The following is a 20,841-nucleotide window of genomic DNA, read 5'->3' on the forward strand; positions in this document are numbered from 1 at the left end:
CAATTAGCCATGGGTTCTTCTCTTTCGTTTTGCTCATAATCACAATTATTCCATCTCAGCACAGCATACTTCACGAACGTAATTGCTCCCACAACAGAGAAACGCTGAAGATACCGGGACGGCGGTGATTTTACTGCAAACGATGCGCATGCTTAGGTGAGGTAACCTTGCAAAGCGCCCTAGTTGGGCCCCACCGAAAGGCATTGTTTCTACACTCTCGTCTCGATCATTGGCGAGTAGTGGTATTTGGACAGGCAGTTCAGGCAAGTGGCCGTGAGGTTGGAGCGAAGCTGGTCGGAGGTCACCGACAGGCCGCTCGTGAAGGTCACGCTGATCTGGCGTTCGGTCATGACGAAGCCGTTGTCCGAGAAGCGACCCCTGATTTTGCCGGCCGACAGCCAAACAAACAGCGCTACGCCGTCCGTGGTCAGGTCGATCTCGTGGACGTTGGACTTCTCTTCCGTCGTGTTCGCAGTATCTCTCTCCGACTGCTCTCGAATTGACGTCCGGTTGGCGCCTTCCGGGAATTCGGCGGTCGACGGAAGGTCGCGAACTGTTGTTGACCCTATGCTGTCTGGGGCCTTCTGTACGGTTGACGACACGCTGTGCAAGGTGTTACCGGTTGTCACCGAGGTGTTTTTCCAAATCAAGTTTCCAGACTCCTTAGCCAATGGAGATTCACGTTGCACAGGCTCGCCGGCTGTGATGGTAACCTGCGCCAAGCGCATGCATGAACGTTTTTTTTAAAGGAGAAAGCCTTGGATGCCCCATCAAACGCGAAAATTTACCATCGGCGGCGGCAACACGAGTGATGCAAAAAAATCATTATGTGATGGCGTCACCATATGACGTCATAATAGCGTCACAGGCAAATTTTTTGACGACATCATGAGTCACTATGACGTGTGACGTCACATGATGACGTCATCATACGTGGCGCCTTTTTTTTGTCTTAAAGAGCCAAATCCAGAAACCAAAACTGGGCTAAATTTCATGGGAACATAAAGCATGCCTAAGTGTCTTTCAGATTTAGAACATGTGTAATCATAATGGGGCCCCAATTTCTGATTTCGAAAATGAGCCAAATGCAGCACCTGTCCGATTCAAACTGAGCCCGATTCATTAAACCAGCGCTGAGTCAACAATTGTGGCCAAAACCACCAACGTGGCCACATCCAATCTATTTCATTGGTTACCTAGTTGCTTTGTTACCGCGGTTTCGCTCCACAATTGCTTTTTTCTTTGGCGAGCTCGTACTTACTGAAGGACACAATATTGTAAGGCAAAACTCGAACAGAAAGAGTAAGGTGCCGACTGTCCTACTCCTACCTGTCTGTTAGTGTTTCTCTTCGAGTTTTACGCGACAGTATCATATTCTTTTTTCGCTCCAAGACGGTATTGCAACAAAACGGCAAGTTGGGCTAGTTGGTTGTGATTCATTTTTTCACTCGGTCACAGCGCAACACAAACAAGGACGGTATATTTGAAATGGAAGACAACGGAAATGAAGTTATTGGGCACCGATTTATTCCTTGCAGAAGAAGAATTGATCTTAAATGGCGAGGCATAAAACCACCTAGAAATTTAGAAGAAGATCTTAAGCATTTTTGGAGGCCTCCAATAGATGCCAGCAACAAGAAAACGCTGCGGACAGTCCAACACAGTGCGCATGGTTCAAGGAAGGAACACTCGCTCTTCAAGTCTAGTCATCGCCATTACGCCCATGAAACAAACGACGGCACCGATGAAAGCACAAGATGGTGCTAATTTTGTCGCAGAATATTGCTATGTCATTCCTGCGCAGCAATTTAGACTACTTTTATACAGTCAGATCAAGTCATCATTAAATGCTCCAACCTATAAACGCTAAATCCAAATTTTACTCCTGAATACCGACAACAGTGAGCTGTATAGATTTTAGCCGCAATATAGGTTTGAAGTATTTTGCTAGCAAGAGCACAATGGCAAGAAATTGTTGGAGCAGGCCCGACCATATTGTCAGTAGCAAAAAAAAACGGCGTTCTTAGTCTCCCATAAAGTAGACTTGGCTCTTAAAAAAAGAGAAAATAAAAAAAAAAATCCGGCAGATCCCACGCACTGTGGGAATCGATTTAATGCGAAGCAACCAGCAAAGAGCTGCATACATCGCTTTGTTAGTCTTTGAGACAAATGAAATCATTCATGCCATAGCATATAGTTCACCATATATCGCATGTTTGATATGCACGCATGCATGCAAAACTTAGTATATACCAATGCCAATGAAACATATATTCTGGTATATACAATGCATGACCTTTCATTTATATTCATCACGCACTCGTATCATGCCATAACAATTTTGGTATATTTACACTTAAAACGGCGGAAGCGCACCATGACAGTGTCATGTAAATTATACCGTACATGACATGCATAACATGATTCGCATCTTAAACGTGTCATTTATGTTCGCCATACAATCACATCGCGCGATACCAATTTTGGTGTATATCAAACGAGCGAAATGGCCGCGAGTGCACCATGAGTATGGCATGTAAATCATGCCGTACATAACATGCGTATCATGATTTTCATGTCACACACCTGTCACTTATGTTCGTCATACAGTCACAGCGCGCAATACCAATTTTGGTGTATGTCAAGCAAGCGAAACGGTCGCGAATGCACAATGATCATGGCATGTAAACCACGACATACATGACGTGCATGCCATGGTTTTCATGTTACCACCTGTCATTCATGTTCGTCATACAGTCGCGTCGCGCAATACCAATTTTGCTGTATATCAATCTAGTTAAACGGCCATGAGTGCGTCATGAGCATGGCATGTAAATCATATCGTACATGTCATGCATGTCATGACTTCATGTTACCATCTCTCATTTACGTTCGTCATACAGTCACGTCGCGCAATACCAATTTTGGTGTATGTCAATCTAGCGAAACGGCCACGAGTGCACCATGAGCATGGCATGTAAATCATGTCGCACATGTCATGCATGTCATGACTTTCATATTACCGCCTCTGATTTACGTTCGTCATACAGTCGCGCCGCGCAATACCAATTTTGGTGTATATGAAGCTAGCGAAGCGGCCGCGAATGCATCATGAGCCTGGGGTGTAAATCATGACATACATGACATGCATGTCATGATTTTCATGTTACCACCTGTTATTGATGTTCTTCATAGAGTCACATCGCACAATACCAATTTTGGTGTATATCAATTTAGCGAAACGGCCGCAAGTGCGCCACGAGCATGGCATGTAAACCATGTCTTACATGACATGCGTATCATAATTTTCATGTCACCAAGTGTTATTTATGTTCGTCATACAGAAATATCTCGTCACAGAAGTTTTCGTATATATCCATTCATATAAACGGCCGCGAGCGCCCCGAGATTATGTCATGTAAATCATGCTGCACATAACATGCGTGTCATGATTTGCACGTTAGGACCTGTCATTACGTTCGGCATGAACTCTTGTCACGCCATACTAAGTTTGGTATATATGAAATAACGGAACGGCCGCAAGAGCCCAGAGGCCGTGGAATGTAAATCATGCTGTTCATGACAAGCGTGTCATGATTTTCATGATATGACCTGTCATTTATGTTCGTAATAAGGCCATGCTATGACACACCAATTTCGGTATACATCCGATTAACGAAACGGCCAGGAGACCACAAAGTCGTAGGCGGCTATATAGATAGATTAGATAGATAGATAGATAGATAGATAGATAGATAGATAGATAGATAGATAGATAGATAGATAGATAGATAGATAGATAGATAGATAGATAGATAGATAGATAGATAGATAGATAGATAGATAGATAGATAGATAGATAGATAGATAGATAGATAGATAGATAGATAGATAGATAGATAGATAGATAGATAGATAGATAGATAGATAGATAGACAGACAGACAGACAGACAGACAGACAGACAGATAGATAGATAGATAGATAGATAGATAGATAGATAGATAGATAGATAGATAGATAGATAGATAGATAGATAGATAGATAGATAGATAGATAGATAGATAGATAGATAGATAGATAGATAGATAGATAGATAGATAGATAGATAGATAGATAGATAGATAGATAGATAGATAGATAGATACGCTGAAAGTCGCAGATGTTCGCTAAGAAATGCTTCGCATTTAAAAGCACACATATGACATCGTCGCTTGGTGAATTGTGGGCCCATTACGGAGGCAGCGCAAAACCAGGTGTGGTTCAAAACGCTTTCAGAAGGGGTGGGGGGGTATCGATACATCGACTTAGAAGAAAAAGAATACGATGGCTTTCGTCTTCGAGTCGTCTTAGGCGAATGCATAAGGGACCCTGTGGCCTTTTTGTTTTTCTTCAGCGATAGCCTGGTAAGGCGAGCAAGCCACTGCCTTTATAACAGTGGATATACGCACGGACGTACGGCCTGTTATAACGCTAACCTGTTGTTTTACGGTCAGCAGAGTGAAAAGCTGCGCTCTGTCTCCATCTGTTTCTCTCCAGAAGCACAGTGGAAGAGGCGAAACGGACAACGTATACGTTCACGTCATGTGAATACCTCCTACAGTTGACCCGATTACGCATGACAACGTACCCTCGACAGCCCGATTTATTCTTTTTTTTCTGTGAAAGCAAGTGTACATGTATTTTAGTTAACTTCGGAACATTCCCATCATGGAAAGGAGGTCCTCAGCGTTATTCTCTTGTCCAGCGTAAAGCCAAGTTGATCGTAGATGCTCGTAGCTACGTGCACACCTCCGCTTTATGAAAACACAACCACCTTGTAAGTTAGTGAGCGAAACGTAATAATAATAATAATTCCCAGAGCTTTACTTGCTAAAACCACGATATGATTACGAGGTACACCGTAGTGGAGGTCTCCGGAAATGTGGACCATCTGGTGTTCTTTAACGTGAATTGACATCGCACAGAACACGGGCCCCTAGCATTCAGCCTCCATTGAAATGCGACCGCTGCGGCTTTGATCGAATCCGCGAATTGTGAGCGAAAAATTCACAAAAATTCTCACCAAACTAAAACAGAACTCATCCTAAACTTTACATACTTTTGTCTGTTTTATAGGTAGAACATGCGTATAATTGAAGCACGAAGGGTATTGTATTGAACGCACCCAAAGTTCACGCCACTATTTCGATTTTCTTTAGAAAAATGAGCGTGTCATTACTTTTTCCTGCCTTGCTTCATAAACTAACAATAAGCATGTCGCAGCACGCCAGACGGCAATGAATAGTCACTCAATAATAAAAAAAAACGTTTCTTTTGTTTGTTTTCTCTTCCGCAGACTTTTAGCACGTCAGCCAACGCGGTAGCGTTGACGACTTCATGGCGTGTCGCCCCAGACTGACACCAAAACCTGGCAACCTTGGCCCAATATTGAGGCCAGCGTTGACTTCAACATCGATCGTCAAAGCACAATGCTGGTATACCAGAGTTCTGACACGTTGCCTAGCATTTTCCTAAGGGCCGCAACAGCGTCGAAACAGAATAGGTTGTCAATAATGCATATGGCTTTATCCCCAACAGTCCCTGTACACGCAAGTTTAGTCGCTATCAATTTGACGTTGTTATGCGCAAGCGTAATGAGGAGGCCAGTAGGGAGATAAGCGAAGCCATACACAACCGCACTCGAGGAAAACCAGGAAGGAATAAAAAAAAAAGCCGGCAGATCCCACGCATTGTGGGAATCGTTGTAATGCGAAGCAGCCAGCAAAGAGCTGCATACATCGCCTTATATGTCATTGAGGAAAATGCGTGTCATGGTTTTCATGTTAACTCCTATTATTTATGTTCGTCACACAGTAACGTCGCGCAATACCAACTTGGGGGTCGATCAACCTAGAGAAACGGCCGCCAGGGCACCATGAGCGTGGCACGTAAGTCATGCTGTACATGACATGCGTGTCATGACTTTCATGTTAACTCGTGTTATTTATGTTCGTCACACAGGCACGTCGCAAGATATCAATTTTGGTGTATATCAAGCTAGCGAAACGGCCGCCAGCGCACCATGAGCGTGGCACGTAAGTCATGCTGTACATGACATGCGTGTCATGATTTTCATGATAACTCGTGTTATTTATGTTCGTCACACGGTCACGTCGCAAGATACCAATTCCGGTGCATATCAATCTAGCGAAACGGCCGCCAGCGCCGCATGAGCGTGGCACGTAAGTCATGCTCTACATGACATGCGTGTCATGTTTTTCATGATAACTCGTGCTATTTATGTTCGTCACACGGTCACGTCGGAAGAGACCAATATTGGTGTATATCAAGCTAGCGAAACGGCTGCCAGCGCACCATGAGCGTGGCACGTAAGTCATGCTGTACATGACATGCGTGTCATGATTTTCATGATAACTCGTGTTATTTATGTTCGTCACACGGTCACGTCGCAAGATACCAATTTCGGTGCATATCACTCTAGCGAAAAGGCCGCCAGCGCCCCATGAGCGTGGCACGTAAGTCATGCTGTACATGACATGCGTGTCATGATTTTCATGATAACTCGTGTTATTTATGTTCGTCACACGGTCACGTCACAAGATACCAATTTCGGTGCATATCAATCTAGCGAAACGGCCGCCAGCGCCCCATGAGCGTCGCACGTAAGTCATGCTGTACATGACATGCGTGTCATGATTTTCATGATAACTCGTGTTATTTATGTTCGTCACACGGTCACGTCGCAAGATACCAATTTCGGTGCATATCAATCTAGCGAAACGGCCGCCAGCGCCCCATGAGCGTGGCACGTAAGTCATGCTGTACATGACATGCGTGTCATGATTTTCATGATAACTCTTGTTATTTATGTTCGTCACACGGTCACGTCGGAAGAGACCAATATTGGTGTATATCAAGCTAGCGAAACGGCCGCCAGCGCACCATGAGCGTGGCATGTAAATCATGCTGTACATGACATTCGTGTCATGATTTTCATGATAACTCGTGTTATTTATGTTCGTCACACGGTCACGTCGCAAGATACCAATTTCGGTGCATATCAATCTAGCGAAACGGCCGCCAGCGCCCCATGAGCGTGGCACGTAAGTCATGCTGTACATGACATGCGTGTCATGATTTTCATGATAACTCGTGTTATTTATGTTCGTCACACGGTCACGTCGCAAGATACCAATTTCGGTGCATATCAATCTAGCGAAACGGCCGCCAGCGCCCCATGAGCGTGGCACGTAAGTCATGCTGTACATGACATGCGTGTCATGATTTTCATGTTAACTCGTGTTATTTATGTTCGTCACACAGTCACGTCGCAAGATACCAATTTTGGAGTATATCAAGCTAGCGAAACGGCCGCCAGCGCACCATGAGCGTAGCATGTAAATCATGCTGTACATGACATTCGTGTCATGATTTTCATGTTATGACATGTCATTTATGTTCGTCATACAGTCATGTTACGCCATACCAATTTTGGTGCACATTCGATTAACCAAGCGACCAGGAGAGCACGAAGTCGTAGGCGGCTAGATAGATAGATAGATAGATAGATAGATAGATAGATAGATAGATAGATAGATAGATAGATAGATAGATAGATAGATAGATAGATAGATAGATAGATAGATAGATAGATAGATAGATAGATAGATAGATAGATAGATAGATAGATAGATACGGTCAAAGTCGCAGAAGTTCGCTAAGAAATGCTTCGCATTTAAAAGCGGACGGTTTGTTTTGCGTCTCGTATTTCTGCAGAACTACGAGTCGCAATGACCAGCTGTGGATCTAGCCTGCCAGAGACGGAGGAGGCCTCTACGCGCACCGCATTTGGGATAAGCAAATAATCTTCATGCTACGACGAAAAGCACTTTGCTAAACGAAGTGCGCGCTCGTGGCTGTTTGACATGTTTGGCACCTACTCAGTCAGAAGCTATTGTGTCGTTATTGTCACTTTAACGCTCTCTGATGCCGTGCACTAAATAACCGTAGTACGCGCACTAAATAAAACATGCCTCGCGTGTGACAACTGTGATGGTCTTCTTGATAAGGACTGTAATACACGCCTGACTTTATTAATATTTCTGTCGGAACTAGACCATTTACGGGGACCGCTGTCTTTAGTTCCTGTCCTTTTCTTTATGGTTGAACTGACGCGGAATGAGTAAGGGCAAGAACCAGTGGGGATTCCTCTATTGGGGATTACTCCAGTGGGGATTACTTCATCCAGGGACCAATGAGGATTAATGGAGCACTCACAGACTGAAACGCGAACATTTAGGGCTATGTGATGCAGGTACTTTCGTTTCCAGCGTCTGCAGTTCGTGTCAAATCGACGTAGCTTTGACTCCAACACTTACATCAGAGCCAACGTTACCAGATTTGCATCGACATAACCAGAGGCGTGCGCAGGGTTCCTCATTAGGGGGGGCGAAGGTTCATCGCAGCGCCCCCCCCCACCATAAAAAGTCCATGTATGGGCAGATTTTGCCCCCCCCCCTCTTAGGTGACTAGAAAGGTCAATGTACGGGGCAGATTTTGCGCCCCCCCCTCTTAGATGATCAGGGGGGGCGGCCGCCACCCCCCCTGCCCCCCCTCTGCGCACGCCTATGGACATAACGCGGTTGTCACGGGCATTCGATCATAGCAGTAGTTATAAAAAAAATATAATAATAACGATGTGGCGTTTTAATTCGTGACTGAGTACTGTAGATGGCTTCGTTCAGTTGGTGTGTGCACGTGGTCCTTACTAGTAATAATCGACAGCGGCAACTGCGTCTTTCTTGGCAGCTGTACTCAGAGAAATCATTGTTTAGTGCAAGTATGCGGGAGTGAATAGTTTACATAGTAAACCTCGGTAATACAGAAGGCTGCATACTCGTGTGCAGGCCCTAAATGCATGCCTTATATGTGTGTTCGTGCAGTTGACCGCGGAAGTATTTTGCGAGCTCTTCTGCAAGTCTGTGGAACGAATAAAAACATGGTGAAACCCGTAATATACGGCATTATGAGTGACAGAGTGACACAGCCGGTAAAGTTGACCAGTGGTAAAGCATGGGTCGCGGCAAACAGCATACGATGTGCTTTTCTTACAACTAGACGTTGTGCCAGGTACAGGATGATCCTGAAAGTTATTATGAAGCAAAGTGTAACATCGAAGAATCATTTCTTTCACTTGCATAAAATACCACTTAGCTTCGCTAATGTTCTCTCATTGTTAACCGAGATGTACATGCATGATGCCAAGTTTCCTGGGAACAGCATGACGAAGCAATTCCTTTTTCAGAGTCTTTTTTTTCTTTTCACAGTTTTCTTATGCCTTGAAAGCGTGACCTTCTCCACAGACAGCGCGATTAGTACTACAAAAGATTATATTGTAGCGAAGATAAACGAATGATAAAGTGGGCCACGATCTTCATTGACATCTAGTGGGTCTATCTCTACCGCGCATTGCTCGTGAACGCCGCTCGCTCTCAGGGTCCGTGAATTAAGCCGTTGATCAAGCCACCGGTCGACTCGTATGCTAGCGTTCAATAAACGCCTTTAGGTGAACCGTGAGGTTCAATATCTATAGTTTATAGAACACCACTGCCTTATTACAGAGCCATCATCAACCCCCACCACCCTTCCGATTCCAGCCTTGAGACCTTAGCAACAACTACCACCACAACTAAAAGAGTCAAGGCCACTGCTTTCCGAACCATGCCGTCTCATAACGGAGTGGGAGACAGTTTGTGCGATCAATTGGAGACAGCAGAAAGCAAGCTGCGAGGCTTACATCGTTTTGCTTTCGGCCGCTCGAGGTTTCGGTGATGGAAAAGATGGCAACAAAACACACCGACCACTCACTTGGACGCAGTTGCGCGCTTGTCAACAGAGGGACGTTGCTATGCGTAGTGTTGGCCAAAAATAGAAGACGAATACATTGGTACTCCGCTTTCTTTTGTCGTTTGCGGCTCAGTACTGATAACAACTTTTTTTTAAATATCCAGCGATCTAAGACGCCTAGCGTCGACACCGTTAGGCACTCGTGACCACCTCGCCATGACGTCACTCATTATAAGAGCCCTGTTCTAAGTACAAATTATCTTTCAACAAATGAGAAAGAACTGCGTTGCATAGGACTCGACACACCATCTACGATTGGTTGCATTTTGTGGTGACTCCACTTGCCAAGCGTGGTGGCTACTTACAGCGTGACAGAGGCGAAGTGCTACAGATACGTGCACTGTGCGATGTTAGTGCACGCATAGACGTGCGCACGGGGGGAGGGGGGGGGCAAAATCTGCTTCGTACATTGACTTAGTAGGAGGGGGGGGGGCGCCATGGGGAACCCTGCACACGCCTATGAGTGCAAGTAACAGAATTACCAGATGATCAAAATTCTCGGAACCCTCCACTGCGGTGTGCCTCATAATCATATCGTGGTTTTTGCAAGTAAAACCCCACAATTAAGTTATCATCTTACAGCGCGAGAAAAAAGTGGGAGAGGGGCTACGTCCTTGAATGTAACAGTAGCCGCTGCTGCTGCGCTCCCCTCTTTCCCACTCTCTCTTCTTGTTTCTCTCTTTCATTTGATATCACCACGCCACAGTCCTGTACAGTACGTATGAGTATGACAACCACTGCGCTGTAAATCACTTGCCAGGTACACCGAGACCGACGGCAATGCCACTAATGCTCGCTGATTAACACAGCCACGAGACGTTTCGCGCAGTCACAATAGCGTCACCAGCGTCTATCATGAAGACTTTACTCGCCGCTTCCACCTCCAAAATATCGCACCGGTGACGTTGGCCGAAACTGTTTTTCGTGAGGAGATAACCCATGATAACTAGAGAGAGAGACCGCTGTACTATGGCGGACGCCGGTGACGCCGTGATATAGTGTCGTCGGGAACGTTTTACGGCTGTGTGAATCGTCCCGCCATGGTAATAGTGTTCCACAGCTGACCCGAAGCTCGCGGGACCGAATCCCGGCCGCGGCGGCCGCATTTCGATGGAGGCAAAATGCTATAGGCCAGTGTCCCTAGATTTAGGCACACGTTAAATTAAAACAAAAATAAATCTTTCGAAATAAATCTTTCAGTTGCGAGACAGCGCTCGTACTACGCACTCTGTGTTCCTTTCGTCTTCGTCTTTAGCGCTGCATCAATCATGCATGCATTCCAACTAACCCAACTAGCATTCCAAAAGAACGCCAGTTGGTCGGCATTTCTGAAGCCCTCATAATCATATCGTTGTTTTGGAACATAAAACCCCCCAAATTATTAGACGGCTGTGCGAATCAGGCCTATCGCCGCGACCCACTTGAAGCGTCACGGATGCGATGTCCTTGGCGAAGCGAGGCACTTGCAGGAGCAGGAAGTTCGAGGACAGCGTCGCGTTGTCGGTCGCGTTGAGCAGGCGGAACGTGAAGAAACTGTTGTTGCGGTGGCACGAGGCCGAAGCCAGCAGCCTGGACACGTTGGCCACGTATGCAGCGTGGGCGTAGCTGGACACCTGCGCCAACCGGGCCAACGGCGAACACGAAACGCACAAAAACGTTGCGTTAAGGCATGGAAACACGTTACTCACGCGGTCGTTAGTTATATAGCATGCGAAGGACGCGAAACTAATATCGTAATTCAGCGAAAATCACGCCCTCTAAGCCGCACGCTGCCAACACTTGCGGTTCGTAATTAAAGTGAGGCGACGCCGGGTGGGCACCGGTCACATATTAGAGAAGCGAAGCAGGCCTGAACTCGAAAGTAGACAAAAAAAGTAATTATAAAGATGAGGAACCAACAGCTTGATTGCTTTTGTTTTCGTTCTTCTTTATGTGCGATGCTCAAATCATGACACGATAGTCCTGCAGTGCTCGTGATATCAGATACCAGCACGTAATCCTTAAAGTATTTTTCGTTTGCAACTTCACATGCTGCCTTATGGAACGGGTGAGGGAGAAGGTATCGGTGAACAGTTTCTGTTGGCGTTTACATAAAACCTCATGACACGACCGATTTCCCAGCGAAGCAACATCCTTGAAGTCAAGCATTAAGAATTTATGCAGTACTTCATGGCGTTTCGTTATTAGGAAACGCAAACTGACACCTCTGCAGGACCTGCAATGGCTGCTTCATTGCGTGAAAGAGCGAATAATTTATGGGAGCTTCATACCAGCCATTATTCTTTCATGTAACTTTCCCGAATGGCCTGGGGTGGAGTAAACATTCATGATAAATGAAATATTATTTTTTCTCGTATCTTTTCGCTATGTTTACAGAAAAAGAAACTGTCGCTATGAAGTACTTAGCGATGCCGTTTGCGAGAAAGTGTTAAATAAGGCGACGAGGTACGCACAACACTCATGCGTGGCCACTCATGTGTTTTGAGGCTATGCTCGCTTCATTTATGTCGCACGCTTTCCGTTCGCCAAGTGTAGGCTTTATAAGATCTCGTAAGAAAGTCCGCTCCTGCCCCTTTATCCTGCCACCACTCCTTCTCTCACTTTCTTTCTCTCTCTCTGCCATTTCGAACGAATGGTATGGCGAACTGCTCCATTAATGTGATACTCCTATATATGCGGTGAATTTTTTCCTCTTACTGAATTCCTGCAATGCCTTTATGGGGATACTACAGAAAGGGGCACGAATGGGGGAGGGGGGGGGGGGGGGGAAGGGGTTGAACATACAAAGTATAGATAAATAAACACGTTACTACTCGAGCTGTTATTAGAGGTACGAAATACATTACTAGAAGTACACGACGAGTGACTTCAAGTACAAAGACATATCACTACACAGTTAGCGCAATATGAAAATATAATCATAACTTTCTTTTGTATGCCTTGTTACTGCTAATCTAACCCGCATATTTTGTTTTGTTTTGGTTGTTTTTTTTTTTACTATCATCTCTGTTATACCTTGTTTCACTGCTATGTAAAGCGTTCGCTTGTATTTTTTTGTTTTTTTTTTTTTTTTGGGGGGGGGGGGGCTGCCGGCCAGGCTCTGCTGCTCAAGCCATAGATGGTTTTAGCAGGCCAAGCCACATGTACTGCTTTACTTAAAGAAATAAAAAGTATTATTGTTACCAACAAATGGTAAAGTTGACAAGTCACAACGATCAAATAAAGGAGATTGGAATCGGTTACGTTTACTGCATGTTCAACTCCAAGGGGGTTGAGTCAATTCGCCAATTGTTTTTGAAAAAGAAGGCGCTAGCAATACTAGCCTGAAATAATAGACATGCACTTTTTTCGTGAACTTTTTTCGTGAATGCTTTGGATTGATATGTGTCTAGAGTGTGAGGTGCAAGTACATCCCTTTTCGTTACCCGGAAAAAATCTGTAAAGAGCATGTAGAAATAATAAAGTGTGCAGAATGTAATGCGCCCGGCTCGCTTGCGAAATTCACTTAGGAGGAAAGCGATCTGGCAACACGCTCTAGTAGGTCTGAGAGTGCACGAGCTTCGCAATGACCGTACGTCGCTAAATAATAAAAATAAAAGGCTAAACAAAACAAAAAAAAGAATAAACGCCAACCGGTGCAGGTGCGTGGCAAGTTTCATTCTTGGAAAATGCGCTGCTGCGCATGACTCTTGCAAGCCGCAGTGAAAAGCCATTAATTTTCCTTACGCCTCGCCTCACCACAAGAAAGAAATTATGACCGGGCGTAGATTTTTTCCTATCTTCCTTCCTCTCACCCTCAAGTGCCTCCCCTCCCCCAATTTCGTAATATTACGTCAACCAAAACGTGCCAGAATGGCAAAAACTGCGTAGTCAAAAAAAAAAAAAAACGTCCGTCGTGAAGGCAAAGCGTCTTATGCTACTATTATAATTTTGCAACACTTTATACTATGCATAGAAAATTACTTTATTGCGATTTTTTTTGGGAGCTTGACAGTTCCTCCTGCTTGCTTCCCTATACATTTAATATTTCATCATTTCGCTATTTTTCGTTTTATTAAGTCCTTACTATACCTATTTAATTATCGTTTCGGCAGGTACGAAGAATCGAGGCCAATTATAATATGCAGAGATCAACTTCTCAAGTTCTCTCCTCCTGGTACCACCCCCTTCCTTCTTTTTTTTTCCTGACGATACAGGCATCTACCTTTCTTGGCGCAGTCATAGCTTTGTTTGGTCCCAAAGCAGGAAATAAGCAAACCTGATTTCTCAATCTTCATTACGCAAGGTTTAGTTGCACTAAATGCCTGTAATATAAAAAGATGCTTGCAAGAGGTAATGTCAAAACCATGCGCAATAAGGCGAATGCGAGTTAGAAATCACGACATAATAATTGGAGAACCAACCATTCCCCAGCCCCAAAGTAAGCCTTTCCAAAAACTACCGTCGTGCAGTCACTTATCAAAGCTCGAGGGCGGCGCAAAGATTACGCAAGCGCGCTCCCAGCCGGCTCGCGGCGGGACAAGTGGAAAACTTCGTTGGGCGGACATGCACGCTATTTCTGCCATAGTGACAGCTGCAAAAAAAAAAAAAAAAAACTATGACGAGCAAATAGAAGAGCCGCCGTAATCTCCACCAAACAAACCACATTTTTTAATATCGCGCAGGGGGAGTAAGCATTCGCGCAGCGTAAAAGTCATCCCCAAAATGTTATCATATTCGTGTGACTTGTTTTACAGTAGCCGGCTTTGTGCGTAAAGCGCATGGGGACTAAAGTGGCAATATTCGAAGAGCGGCGGAGAAACGTACTTGCGTTTGCAGCGCGCATGACTCGTGAAAGTTTTCGTTCTTGCTGCATTTATAGCGTACACCAATAACTCAAGAAAACCGCAATTTAGTATCACTCTCACGAGTTTAGGAAACACAGCTACTAACCTGATGGACTCGGTGAGCACGCCGTGTCAGTGGACCACGCGCTTTCTTTCTTCCTTTCTTTCTTTCTTTCTTTCTTTCTTTCTTTCTTTCTTTCTTTCTTCTTTCTTTCTTCTTTCTTTCTTTCTTTCTTTCTTTCTTTCTTTCTTTCCTTCTTTCTTTCTTTCTTTCTTTTTTGTACTCAGATCTTTTCCTTTAACGAAACTGTGAACAAACGAATCCTTTAAAGCTTCAAATAACGTGAGGATGTGGATCGATGAATCCAACCGACCGACCGACCGACCGACCGATAAATTGACAGATCAATCAATGAATCAATCAATGAATCAATCAATCAATCAATCAATCAATCAATCAATCAATCAATCAATCAATCAATCAATCAATCAATCAATCAATGAATCAATCAATCAATCAATCAATCAATCAATCGCAACCCGTACAATAGCTGCGACACTGCCAGAAATGATGCACTCTAGGACGCTGTGACTATAACTATGATTCGACTTCTCATCGCAGCCATGCTTGTGAAAAAAGTTCGAAGCATAATTAAGCAGAAATTAACAACTGAAAGCACTGGATCACGCGGCGATGTTACGAGTGATCTCAAAAGGTTCGCACCGTGATGTTGTGCGTGAGTGAACTCTTGGGCTCCAGCGAAGCGTAGTGGTAGAGCTTGACTTCCAAAAGCAGGTCGTAGGGTTCGTCGCGGTACAAGTCGTCTAGCACGTAGACAACCAGGCGGCCGCCTTCTTCGTACGGAGACACGAGCAGAGGCGCAAAGAAGCGCTTCGCGAAGTAGTGAAGCATCTTCCATTCGCCCGCGTAGTCTGCACCGGCGAGCGAAGAACAATAGATATACGCAAATTCTAAGTTTATACTATTCATGAACTTCACTTTGCTTAGTGCGTATGCTACAATAGATGCGATAGTTAGGTACTCGTATGAATCGGACGAACTTGCACACAACAACGTGTTAGTTCCAACGATTCGGGTGGAGTCCTAACGGACACCGGACCGCGGGCGAAAGGTTTGAACTAGATGCGTCATTCTTCGCACGTTCGCCCGCTTCGCATGTATGCTTGAGTTTGATGGTGTGATTTAGCTCGATATATAGCACTGTGTTTCGGTCCCGTTCTTTCGTGCGACCGTTTCTTCGCTTTACAGTTTAGAAGAAGAAAAAAGGCCAATGTAATGCGTAGAACTCTTCATGGACGCATAACTTAAATGATGATGTATGCACAATGGTGGTAATATAGCCTTTAGCAATAACAACACGCTAACTCTGCAACAGCAGCGACCCAACCTCCAACCTTAATAATAATTGATGGGGTTTTACGTCCCAAAACAACGATATGCTTATCAGGTGGGCTCATAAAATTTTGACCATCTGGTGTTTTTTAGGGTGCACCTAAATGTAAGTATGCGGGCCTCCGTAGCATTTCGCTTCCATCGAAGTGCAGCCGCCGCGGCCGGGATTCGATGCCGCGACCTTAGGGTAAGTGGTCGATAATCTCCAAACTTAAAAGTCGCATTCGGTAAGCTGGAGACTATACCCATCAATAAACGCCGTTGTGGCTGTTCGTGCTTAACAAATCGTTTAATAATCGTGATCTTTGTGTCGCCCTGTCTTCAAGCAGAGTGTGCTGCCATTTCACTAGAATAAAAAGCTCGTAATTTATGATTCACTGACGCCCACAAGCCCATGTCTTCGTATACAAAAGGTTACGATTGAATCGCGTGCAAGCGACATACTATACTTGTACGCACTCAACGAAAGTTCTGGCGTTTTACTCTTATTTCGTCGATCATAAATCAATATTAAGGTATCACATGTCATGTTTCATTGATTCAATAAAACAAACATGACCAATTTCAATATGTGCTTCAGCTGGCTGAAGAACGGAAGGCATGGCAGCGACTGAACATCTTAGCTGACATTTCTTAAAACCCTTTCACGTGGGCGTTTCTCGCAAAACTTCTTTGTTTGCTGCGCTTATTCGAAGCTGCACGCAAACAAACCTCATCATAAATTGCATTTCGCAACTGAGTGGGCCTTAAATTTCGTGCCGACGTATAGAAAACACTTGTGTTCCCGAAAACATGCCGGGCTCAAATTCTGGGATCGTCGCCAGTATCTCCCGGCCCCTTCTACAACCACAGCTTTTTTTTTATTGAAGAACCCGCTTTTCAGAAAACTAGATATCTTTTTTTTTTTTTTGTAACACGATACATGCGCTACAGGAAAAAATATTTAGACAACATTTATCGGAAGTGAAGCCGAGGCATCGTAAAAAGGTTACACGGGTCATAAAACCACGCGGCTCTCCTTTAAGCAGATGTACATGCTCGTACGATAGACGTGTTATCTGAGACAAAATTAAAAAAAAAGTAAAAAGAACACTCGACAGCCCACGTTTCCAAAATGCCCGCGCTCCTCAGCAGCACTAAAAAGAGGGAGAAAAAAAAACAAAAGCTAAATTCTTCATGTCGCAATACCTCCCTTTCTAAATAACAACGGGGAAGCAACTCTGGCGAATTAAAAGGCCTCGCGTCGTGTATGTAACACAAGCGCTCCTACACACTATTTGTGTTTGTTTTCATGCTGGCTAGCTTGCTTGATGGCTTGCTTGTTGACTTGCTTGCTGGCTTGCTTGTTGGCTTGCTTGTTGGCTTGCTTGTTTTCTTGCTCACTTGCATTGCTTGCTTGTTCGCTCGGTTGTTTGTTGATTTGTTTGCTTGTTTGTTTTTGTTTGCTTGCTTGCTCGCTTGTTTGTGTGTGTATGTGTGTGTGCGTGTATGAGTGTGCGTGCGTGCGTGTGTGTGCGCTTGCTTGCTTTCTTGCTTGTGTTTGTTTGTATGTCTTGTCTCTTTGTTTGTTTGTTCGTTTGTTTGTTTGTTTATTTGTTTGTTTGTTTGTTTGTTTGTTTGTTTGTTTGTTTGTTTGTTTGTTTGTTTGTCGCCGGTTTACTTCCACACTGGGTTGCTCGTTTATACAGACGCTAAACCTCTGGTTTGTTTGACAGACGCTTAGACACGTATGGTCTAACGTTATCTCGTCCCCGCCCCCACCCAGCTTCCCGCGACAGGGATAGACAGTGGGACATCTCTTCCTTAGCCTATCCCTGTTACACGGTCCCTGTTTCAGCCAGGAATAGACTGATGGACTACCCCAGCTCCAGCCTGATAGACTGATAGACTACGGCTGTTTCAGCCGGAAACAGATGGATAGGCTGTTCCTGTGTAAGCCGGGAACAGACAGGGGTATCCGTCTATCCGAATCTGGCATTCCGTCTATCCCCGACTGAACACAAAAGCGACGCGCTTTCTCTGACATATCTGAAGGGAAACTTGTGCGCAAAATCCAGACAATTCACAAGACGAGATAGACAGGACGGGCGCTTCAGCTATGCACCATCTCGCCGAATTTCAAGTTTTATTCTCTGACATATCATAAGCGTTTCCGTGAGCGCGGCGTGCTCAAAAGTACGTCGCATGCAGATGCTCTGCAATTCCACGTATCCAACCGCTTTCGTTTGCATCTTTTACAGCCTTACACGCGCAAAAGCATTCCACAACTGAATGGCAAATAGACGCGACGCCGCGAAACAATTGTTTGCGCAATATTGAAAAAAATGAAAGGATTTTTCATAAAACACATCGAAGGCCCGCATACAATATATACGTGCAAACTGCACGCGAAGGACGCTCTGGTGTTTGGCGGTGAAGCCTTCCTTTCGTGACCTCTATTCACGAATCAATATGCGTCGCCGAGAGAAAATTATTTTCCTTTTCTCTGCTGTTGGAATTGATATTTATCTCGCTCGCCGGCTCGTCCGTTTCTCATAAGGTACCAGTCTGCGCGTGGATGCGACGCGACGCAGCCTTGACGTGACGCACTGCGCGGCGACGCCTGTTTCTCGAGGCGTCGTCGTCGGGTCGATTCGAAAACAACACGGCATACATGAGCCGCTTACCCACGATCGATCACGTGCGTTACTCGGTGCCGTGACGTTAGAAAAAAAAAATGCCGTTCTGGCGCGTGCGTTGGGCGGATTCTTTTAAAGCACAAACCGCTTCTCCCCTGCTGCGATGTCAAGGCATGACACCACCAGCAGCCGTTATTTCCTTTTGTAGACTGCAGCATTTGTACCAGAATTACGCGTAAATTACTAGCACGGCTTGCAGTCGCAAGTTCGTACAGACTAGAAACTAGGTTCTCCTGAACAATGAGGTCGAGGTTTTCTTTGCGGACAGCCTAGAGTAAGCCATACTGTTTCCTACAATATTTACCGGAAGGTACTGGGGCGCTGCGTTTGTTCAGCCACTAGGGAAATGATGGGTAGTACATGAATTTGCCTAGTCTTCGTTCTTACGGCTTTGAACGCGCTTGTGGTTTTGTTTATTTTTGTGTTTTGACTTTTGTTTCGGATCGAAGATCGGCTCGCTGTGAACCTCGTGAGCTGATTTGAAATGGTGAACCTAAAAGGTATAAGGTGGTGATGTGGGACTGCTGAATTTTTGCTGAACTTCGTCTTGCGACAAAACGGCTGCAAGCCACACGGAGCCACACGGAGCCGCCAAAAGAACGAAGTTTACGCAAATGTATGGGCTACCCATCATTCCCATGCTGGCTGAAGCGTCATGCGTTGCAGCTCCCATAGACACTAGCGCCAAATTTCCCTGCAGTGTACTATACTATGAAACCCTATGGACCTGACCAACTTGGTTTCTGGCTCGAAGTGTTCAGCAGGCGCAATTCGCTGGTTAGCGACTCAGGCTTTATTAAACGTGCGCTCACTTTACGTACTATAGCCCAAACTAAATGCTAGCAGGCAAATCGAACAGGCCGGCACAAAGGCATCAAGAGGGTCCCGCATTAGAAGAAGCACCCACAGGCTGTCTGCGCAAGATCAGGTGCCGGGCAATCGAGGCGTCTGGAATTATTTGCGAAAGCCGTCGGCAAATGACAGCCAACCATTAGAATAACAAAAGCTTCGTGGATTAGGGTCCTTGTTCGTAAAGCTTTAATCAATGACACTGACGCGTTCAAAGCAAACTTCAGCTACGCTATCGCAAGACACCCATTTTACATCCTTCGAACGATCGGTGTCCAGTAAAGGGAAGCGATTAGGGAAATCAGTGTCATGTTATAAGCGTGCATACTCCTACTTATAATGCGAAGGATAGATGAGGAAACGTTAGTCTACCACGCATTCTTGTTGGTTTTGCAGATAAAGGTCAGCTCTTGATACGCTCCTTTTCGATGATGCGCGTGCTCCATGCCCGCTTATTATTCAGCCCGAGCTCATCTGCCACGGAACGCAAGATGAGAAAATTGTAGACGTCGCGGAGTATTGCGAAAACCGAAGCTGTCGTTCAATGAACCCGCCTTTGATTTTCTTGACAGTTGCTGCACATCACTAAAATAAGTTCTTCACTTTCTCATGCTAAATATGGTTTTCCAGTCAACGCACACCGCAACTGGTTTCTTGCAGGCGTGAAATCCAAATACCACGTCTAAGACATTCAGAAACGCGTAGTTTCTTATTCTTTTTATTTGAACAATCGAGGCACTCGCCGTGCCGAGTTTGGGATAAAAAATTATGTAATGAAAATTGGAATAAAGGTGGCCTGTAATGAATGAATTGCCTTGGTGCTTTAGGACATCTAGATTTGAGACAATTAAGGGCGCAGCCAGAAATTATTTCGGGGAAAAGAAAGGGGGGGGGGGCTGTTTGGATGTGGGCAGATATGTAAAAACTGCCTGCACGTGCAAACACATATAGACATGCAAACTCGAAAATTGCAAATGAAAACTGGGGGGGGGGGGGACGAGGCCGCAGACCCCTCCTCCCCCAAACCGAAAGTGGCGGCAACAGCGCCGCGACGATGACCAATAGCATGCAGTTTTTACATATTTGTAAAGAACGCATGCGTCCACCTTCTCTGGGAGCTCCGTTATTTCTTGTCGCTGTGATCTTAATTCTCCCAGCGCTTCGCC

The 20,841-nt window shown here is 45.1% G+C and overlaps 1 protein-coding gene across 1 annotated transcript in view; it reads right to left on the reverse strand.

The window, feature by feature from the left end:
* Positions 1–209: 209 nt before the first annotated feature.
* The window catches only part of LOC119393931 (beta-mannosidase-like), a 75,303-nt gene continuing 54,671 nt past the window's right edge, over positions 210–20,841 (reverse strand). Inside the window, exons 8-10 of the mRNA XM_037661124.2 lie at positions 15,459–15,667; positions 11,330–11,521; positions 210–713 (exon numbers count right to left, since the gene is read on the reverse strand). Of these exons, the coding sequence (XP_037517052.1) occupies positions 210–713; positions 11,330–11,521; positions 15,459–15,667 (905 nt within the window). The remainder of the gene's footprint in view (positions 714–11,329; positions 11,522–15,458; positions 15,668–20,841) is intronic.

This window comes from Rhipicephalus sanguineus, chromosome 5 (genome assembly GCF_013339695.2).
Source record: "Rhipicephalus sanguineus isolate Rsan-2018 chromosome 5, BIME_Rsan_1.4, whole genome shotgun sequence".
In the NCBI taxonomy this organism is placed as follows: Eukaryota; Metazoa; Arthropoda; class Arachnida; order Ixodida; family Ixodidae; genus Rhipicephalus; species Rhipicephalus sanguineus.